This window comes from Dreissena polymorpha, chromosome 7, assembly GCF_020536995.1.
Source record: "Dreissena polymorpha isolate Duluth1 chromosome 7, UMN_Dpol_1.0, whole genome shotgun sequence".
Taxonomy (NCBI): domain Eukaryota; kingdom Metazoa; phylum Mollusca; class Bivalvia; order Myida; family Dreissenidae; genus Dreissena; species Dreissena polymorpha.
In genome coordinates this window covers 8,330,790-8,339,118 of record NC_068361.1, presented here as the reverse complement: position 1 = coordinate 8,339,118, position 8,329 = coordinate 8,330,790, and the positions used below count along the sequence as shown (strand labels likewise).

Genomic DNA, 8,329 nt, shown 5'->3' with positions numbered 1-8,329 from the left:
GGGCAAAAACAATATGTCCCCCACTACTATAGTTGGGGACAAAAAAAACAACCATATGGAGGTTAATATATTTAACTCTTCACTCTTCACTCCACCCCTCCCTCCTTTGTGATTGAAAATGAGAGTCCCTTCACCTTTAAAAAGAAAATAGATGAGCGGTCTGCACCCGCATGGCGGTGCTCTTGTTATTAAATGTTTTGGTACATGTTTATATACTAAATTCTTCTTTCAGTCACCTTTTTGAAGACTTTATGATGTTAAAACACGTTTGCAGTTTTTGTTGAATCTTTATGTATATAAAAGTCTTCTTTTTTTGCGGCTTTAGCGGTGTTGTCACATTTGTAGCGGTGTGGACAGATTTTCTGATACTTTCATATTCTTGTTTATTCACATCGTGTTTTTTACTAGAAAGTGACGTGTAAGATAAGTTCCTTGTAAAATGTGTGATGTTGTTTGAAAGACAATCGGCGACATGAATACGAACTTTATTCGCATCATATTGTTTGTATAAATTTGTCCACACCGTTACGATGTTGTCAACACCGTTTCTCATTCAGCGTGACGGTGTGGTATGTAACGGTGATGACATTCGGGAATTCTGACAGAACTGATTCCAATTGTATTAATTCTCCATTTTTGTCTGATAAATTCCATGTTAAATTTGCCATGTTGTTAGAAAAACAATCGGCGATATGAAAACGAAGTATTATTCACACCATAATGTGTGTATATATTTGTGCATACCGTTACGATGTTGTCATCACCGTTACTCATTCACCGTAACGGTGTGGACCGTAATGGTGATGACATTCAGGAATTTGATCATCCACAAACAGCATGCTATTTGTCTCAAAAACACATTACGCACACATTATTTTGTGGCATCTAAGAATACATAATATTTGAAAATCATAAAAGAACAGGAAGTGGAAATAGCAAAGAAAATGGAAGAACGGTGTTGACACTGAATAAAAGTACGTTCAATATTTAACTTACTTTTGATGATTTTCACATTTTTCGCGCTCTGTTCATTGCTTCATTATGACGTAAAAGGTTGAAAAAATGTTTACTTTTCGGAAAAAGTTGTATCCCCGTATCATTCCCGTGCGGTAGATGAAATTTTCTTCGTAACAGTGTCGACTTGAAAAATTACGGACAGAGCCATAACGGACCATTTATAAATATTCTGCATATAAAGCTACTAAACCTAACTGTTATTAAGTTAAGTTTAAATATATTAACCTCCATATGGTTGTTTTTTTTGTCCCCAACTATAGTAGTGGGGGACATATTGTTTTTGCCCTGTCTGTTGGTCTGTTGGTCTGTCTGTTGGTCTGTTTGCGCCAACTTTAACATTTTGCAATAACTTTTGCTATATTGAAGATAGCAATTTCATATTTGCCATGCATGTGTATCTCATGAAGCTGCACATTTTGAGTGGTGAATGTTCAAGGTCAAGGTCATCCTTCAAGGTCAGAGGTCAAATATATGTGGCCAAAATCGCTCATTTTATGAATACTTTTGCAATATTGAAGATAGCAACTTGATATTTGGCATGCATGTGTATCTCATGGAGCTGCACATTTTGAGTGGTGAAAGGTCAAGGTCAAGGTCATCCTTCAAGGTCAGAGGTCAAATATATGTGGCCCAAATCGCTTATTTTATAAATACTTTTGCAATATTGAAGATAGCAACTTGATATTTGGCATGCATGTGCATCTTATGGAGCTGCACATTTTGAGTTGTGAAAGGTCAAGGTCAAGGTCATCCTTCAAGGTCAGAGGTCAAATATATGTGGCCCAAATCGCTTATCTTATGAATACTTTTGCAATATTAAAGATAGCAACTTGATATTTGGCATTCATGTGTATCTCATGGAGCTGCACATTTTGAGTGGTGAAAGGTCAAGGTCATCCTTCACAAGGTCAAGGTCATCCTTCAAGGTCAAACGTCATATAGGGGGACATTGTGTTTCAAAAACACATCTTGTTTTTATTTTCGTTTGACATTCTTTTATAAAACAATCAAGAAAATTGCCCTTTAAGAATTCGGACAACACACCGTTACTTAAATACATGGGTGTTAGTTGCTTCGACAAAGCATAAAACTGCTAAAAGCGTGTGATCTACTAAGAACTCTTATCTAATATTGTTTACATATAATTAAACATTGTAATTATGATACTTATCTCTGTTAATGTCTACCATTTAGATAATTGTTGAATATGGCCAGTAAATGGAACCTAATCAAATATTCACCCAAATATGCTACCGTGCCAGTATACTATGTAGCTTACAAACCAACAATATTTTAGAATTTCTTTAAACAAAACACGTAGGTTACAAACCAACAATATTTTAACAATTTCTTTAAAAAAAAACGAAATGAGTACGCTGTTTCTGTTAAGCAATTACCATTTACATGGTTCATTATTGATTATCTATTTTGTCGAAGTATATTCCTTGAGGACTGCGTGTAACTTGGGTGCTAGGCAGCAGTGAAAAGACCTTGTCATGGGTGGCACGTGCGCTTCGCGCCGATGACGCCAACTGTTGAACTTTCGTGTGTATTGTTTGTCACAGTCACTTTAAATACTTATCAACTAGACGCAGTGATGGCGCGAAATACCAGGTCAAACTGGATTTTATGGTGAGCGTCTCTTTATGGGGAAATATTTAAGTCGATGAAAAATAAAATGATATCCATGGCCGATTTGCGTTAAATTGAACATCGCGATGTAGCGGGTCTGCAGAAGACTATGTTATACGATTGGATTGGCAAGTAATGAAAATGTTACACTGTTCAAATGTGAGGAATAAGTAATATTAGTGGTTCGAATTTAATGCGTAGGGGTCTTGAAAAAACATGCGCAGTGCGCGTCAATAATGACATATATGGTAGATATCGCAAGTTTGGTTTGTCTGAAGACATGATCTTGTCCAACACTTATCAAAGTTTGACAAGCTATGAAGTCTTGTTAAAGTCCTTAACATATTACGTTGTACGTGTGCAATTGTAATTGCCCTGCATCAAAACTTGCTTAAGTTATGCCCCTTTATATACCCATGTTTTAAAAAATGGCGCCTTTTTTGGGAACACCTGCAGCGTGTGGTCGGCATCCTGGAAAACTATGTCAGTCCAATAAGTCAATCAGTTTATATTCCATCATCATGAGACTTGGTATAGTGACATTTATGGCCATCTTATCTTGGATAAGTTTGATAACCAGCCAGATTGCAGTTATAAATTATGTCCCTTGCAGTATGAAAAAAGCATTAATTACTTTGTCTGCTCTATAACTCTGATTTTATCTCCAAGTGTGATTAACCAGCAACATGGCATGAAGCACTTGTGAATTATGGCCCTTGAATTATCCACAATTTGCCATGTTAATGTTGTCTGCTCTTTAATATGTGGTTTCCATTCAATAACTTCAGTTTGCATTGCTAAATCTTGATGAAACTGTAGCTGTAGTAAGAATGAAAACAGATACCTATCTCCGGGTTTAATTCTGGGCTCGTAATGTCAAGGTCAAATTAAATACGTCACTGTTACTATAAAAAAAAGGTTTCTGCTCAATAACTTCAGTGGGGAATAAGGCATTGCATGCAAATAGTGTGTGTAGGTTCCATGGCATTGACATGTTTATTGTTATTTCTTTGGTTTTCAGTGCAATGATGATTTTTACAAAAATAAAATCTGAACAGATAAATTTTACCATGGCCTTTAGACAGGCGTTTTTTGTCACAATTTCGTACTGTTGTTCTTCATATAATTGGATAAGATAAAAATGAGTAACATTTTAGACAAACAGCATCGGATCTTTTCATCACTATTTATGACAAGCCTTAGAGTACTGCTTTACCTATTTATATGTCTCAATTGTTTTGAAAGCCATACTGTCTAATTTAAACACTTTGAACTATTTTCTGGGAAGAATTACCACTCATTCATAAGCTGTATGCCATATCCAGTACACCGCGGTTACCTGATTGAGCTCAGTTATTACTGTTACTAACCTGTCACTGTCCTTATATAATGCATGAATATATTAAATAACAAGAATAAATCAATTTCTGTACTGGAAAAGATTTTAATTGAGTGAACCATGATACACTAAATATGATTGTTATGGTATCTTAAAGTTATGCAAAACATGCATTAACAAAATCTGTTGCAAATATAGAAAAAAATCATGATAATGGAGTTCACTAGGACGGGGTAAATTTTGCAGACCTATGCCAAATCCTTATTTAGTTTCATTACCTTTTAAAGAAAGCATTTATTGGGGGTTGTCTATCTGTATGCATATTTTGAATTGTCTACCCTGTATTTAATAATGAGTTGTGTATTCCTGAAACAACTTCATCCTTTCCCATTATGAAGTTGGTCTCCAATATCCATATTATTTTTGCGAAGTTTATTCAAGTGTGCAACACTTTGGAATTACTTTTGTTCATGGAGAATTTATTTTAACCCCTTTCAAGCTTTCAACCGCTGCTTAAATGTATGACCTCTGCAATTATTTACCATTATATACAAGATATTTCCGTATTTATTTGTATATTATTTAAAGACCAAATGAATGCATCCAAGCTTAAAGTATGTAAAATTTTTGCAAATGTAATTAGTAACTCCTCACTTTTGTTCATTTAAAGTATGTAATTGTATAAATTACTCCGAGACTATAATATTCATTATAATGATAGGTTACATTATCCTCTTATATATCATTTTTTCAGCTTCTTTGTTTTATATTAAACTATGATTTGCCATTTACTGATTTACAATTTCATTGATTTTCTGGTACCACTTCTTAGCTTTCATTATAGTAAGATCTCATATACTCGCTTGTACACTAAAACTACTATACTTTCAAAAGTAACCTTGACAAAGAAAAAATTTGCTTAGCACTAAACCCTTTACCTGTCAGATTTGGCTTTTTATGTCCCCCACTATAGTAGTGGGGGACATATTGTTTTTGCCCTGTCTGTTCGTTTGTCTGTTGGTTGGTTGGTTTGCGCCGTCTTTAACATTTTGCAATAACTTTTGCTATATTGAAAATAGCAACTTGGTATTAGGCATGCATGTGTATCTCATGGAGCTGCACATTTTGAGTGGTGAAAGGTCAAGGTCATCCTTCAAGGTTAGAGGTCAAATATATGTGGCCAAAATCGCTCATTTGATGAATACTTTTGCAATATTGAAGATAGCAACTTGATATTTGGCATGCATGTGTATCTCATGGAGCTGCACATTTTGAGTGGTGAAATGGCAAGGTCAAGGTCATCCTTCAAGGTCAGAGGTCAAATATATGTGGCCAAAATCGCTCATTTTGTGAATACTTTTGAAATATTTAAGATAGCAACTTGATATTTGGCATGCATGTGTATCTCATGGAGCTGCACAATTTGAGTGGTGAAAGGTCAAGGTCATCCTTCGAGGTCAGAGGTCAAATATATGTGGCCCAAATTGCTTATTTTATGAATACTTTTGCAATATTGAAGATAGCAACATGATATTTGGCATGCATGTGTATCTCATGGAGCTGCACATTTTGAGTGGTGAAAGGTCAAGGTCATCCTTCAAGGTCAAATATATGGGTCAAAATTGCTCATGTAATGTCACTTCTGCAATATTGAAGCTAGCAATTTTATATTTGAAATGTATGTGTATCTCATGGAGCTTCTGAGTGGGTAAGGGATATCTATGTTTCTTGTAGGTGTCACTCAACATGATGTCAATGGCAGAACACCATCGTAAGGACGGGAAATCAAGGGTGATGAACCCTGAACGACACGAGATAAGCCAACTTGTGAAATGTCGAATGCAGAGCCTTGGTCAACCCCTTGAAGACTACGGTATAGTAACTTTAACTCCGTGAAGACTATGGTATATGTAGGCAGAATTATGTTCCTTTTTGTGTTTTCCACCATAGGATATATAGTCCAACAATTTTGTGTTTTTTACATCTCTTTAACTACTGGGTGAATATAGCTGAAACTTTCACAGTTGAATGACCTTAATGTTTAGATGATCGTACAAAAAGGAGTTCTGGCTGCAACTAGTTACATGTGTATTGGCAGAGTTATGGCCTTTGGTCTTTGGCAGAGTTATGACCTTTGGTCTTTTTTCCTTTATGATATTAAGTCTCAAAACTTGTCATGTTCAGCCAAATTGTGAAATGTCAGATGCAGTGCCTTGGGCAACATTTGAAGACTATGGTATACTGCCTCTTACCCTTTAATACTCAGATACATTCTCTGACGCATTTTTAGTCCCTTAGAAAATCAAATTAAATTAAAGACTTTTCTTAATAGATAGAAGTTTGAAGGCTTCATTTCCAGCCCTAAGATATTGATTAGCAGCAAACAGTATAAAACCTGAACAGATTGCTAGTGACTCGCAGGATGTTGTGATTTGATGCTGGTTGCATATAGCCATTTTCAATTTCCTTCTAAGCGGGACTAAATCATGGTTTTGCAAAATGACAATTAAAATATAAAGATTGTTATGTTTATTGTGACAATTGGATGACCTTTAGTTTTAGGTTATCGTAATGAAAGGAAATGGCTGGATTTTTAGACAGAAGTATGGCCCTTTTTCTGTTGTTCCTCTGTACAAAAAAATAGTCACAACAGTTTTTGTTATTATTTTCTATAAAGTTAAGGTAAATGTAACTAAAAATAGCAAAACAGCAAACAGTAGTTTCTGTGCAATAGTGTTTGTTTGGATTGACGAATCTTGATGAAACTTAGTAGAGAGCAAGTTCAATGAACACTGCCCGGGTGTACTTTGTCCAGGGTTTTCCATGGAAATCCATGGAAAATATGAGGCTGGAGTATTCGGACTAAGTTTCCAGCCTTTTCCAGCGTCAATATTTAAAAAAAAAGGGTGGAAAATTGTCCATGGTATGTGAAAATAGCCTGGAATAGTTTCCATGGTTTTCCAGGCTCCCTGGAATAATTACCATGGAACAATTTCCAGGGTTTTCCAGCCAGCATGGAATAAATACCGTCCGAATACTCCATGTAATCTGGAAAACCATGGATTTTTTTCCAGGGTTTTCCAGATTACATGGAGTATTCGGACGGTATTTTTTCCATGCTGGCTGGAAAACCCTGGAAAATGTTCCAGGGATTTTCTTTGTTTAATATTCCATGGATGCCTGGTATAACATGGAAAATTGTCCAGCGTTTACCATGGTCACTGAATAGAAAAAGAAATTTCTGGTCTAAAAACAATATTCATGTATTAAATGAATACAATACTCACAGCTTAAATAAATCATAATTTAAGGTTAGATTAAAACAAAACAAAAAATCAACATAATGCCTTAGTTTTTTCGATGTATTATTTTGTTCACAATTCATCAAAATATAACATCAGATTACAAATTGTGTTACATTTATTTAACAAATTATTCAGATCAAAAAAGTGTTGTTTAATACATGCTTACAAAGCCTCTAGGTCCATTATTATAAATCAGGCCCTTACATAACAGAACAGGCGCTTCTTTAAAAGTTAAAAAGTATAATGCAACCTTAACAACATGTATTCAAAGTAACAAAATACAAGCAAGTCAAGTAATATACAGTAACAATTCACGAACCCTGTACAAACGATATACAAGAAACAAAATGAAAAATTAAAGTTATTTTAGCTACTTCATGTTTGTCACAATATATGTAGCTGCCCATGAGCACAAGGATACTATTTTTTGTAGCTACTTTCACTTTAATGCAATTTAGGTGCTGAATTTCATTAAAATACTTTTATATAATTTTATTGTTCAAAGAAATTCAGAACATAATGCATGTACATGTATTACTTTTCAAGTGACAGTTTAAAATATAATTGCAAGTCTAAAACTTGTGAAGGCAGCTTAGTAAATTATAAGTACCCAGGTGGGATAAAATTACAGGTTTTAAAAACTTTTTTGTTAATTAGCTAGGCTTCAGTAGGTCGTGGATCTTTTATAGAACTTGTACTGCTGTTATACTGTACGGCTCTTGCATGATCTCTGAAAGAAAAACAAAGCAAACAATATTACAAGAAAGTCATAAGTTTTTTACATTTATCTGTAAAAGTAAATGTGCAGCAATCATATGATTGAATATCTATACTTCAATGCTCATTCATATTTTAATCTATTTTAGATATTTCATATCACTGCTCAATTCGGTACATCTGGCTTTTTTGTATTTGAGCGAACATTTACGATCCTAAGTAGTTAGCAATTATTTCTTTTCCATTTACTGAAATTTATTCTCTTAAAGTTTGCAAGCGGGCTTTAATCTACTTGCAAACAGGCAACCACACAGGAAAA

At 34.6% G+C, this 8,329-nt stretch overlaps 2 protein-coding genes across 3 annotated transcripts in view; one reads left to right on the top strand and one right to left on the bottom strand.

The window, feature by feature from the left end:
- The window catches only part of LOC127838647 (uncharacterized), a 337,890-nt gene that overhangs the window by 211,009 nt on the left and 118,552 nt on the right, over positions 1-8,329 (bottom strand). The gene's annotated exons all lie outside the window — the stretch shown is intronic.
- The window catches only part of LOC127838204 (potassium channel subfamily T member 1-like), a 128,289-nt gene that overhangs the window by 115,162 nt on the left and 4,798 nt on the right, over positions 1-8,329 (top strand). The window contains exon 28 of the mRNA XM_052365795.1: positions 5,723-5,861. Coding sequence (XP_052221755.1) covers positions 5,723-5,861 — 139 coding nt within the window. The remainder of the gene's footprint in view (positions 1-5,722; positions 5,862-8,329) is intronic.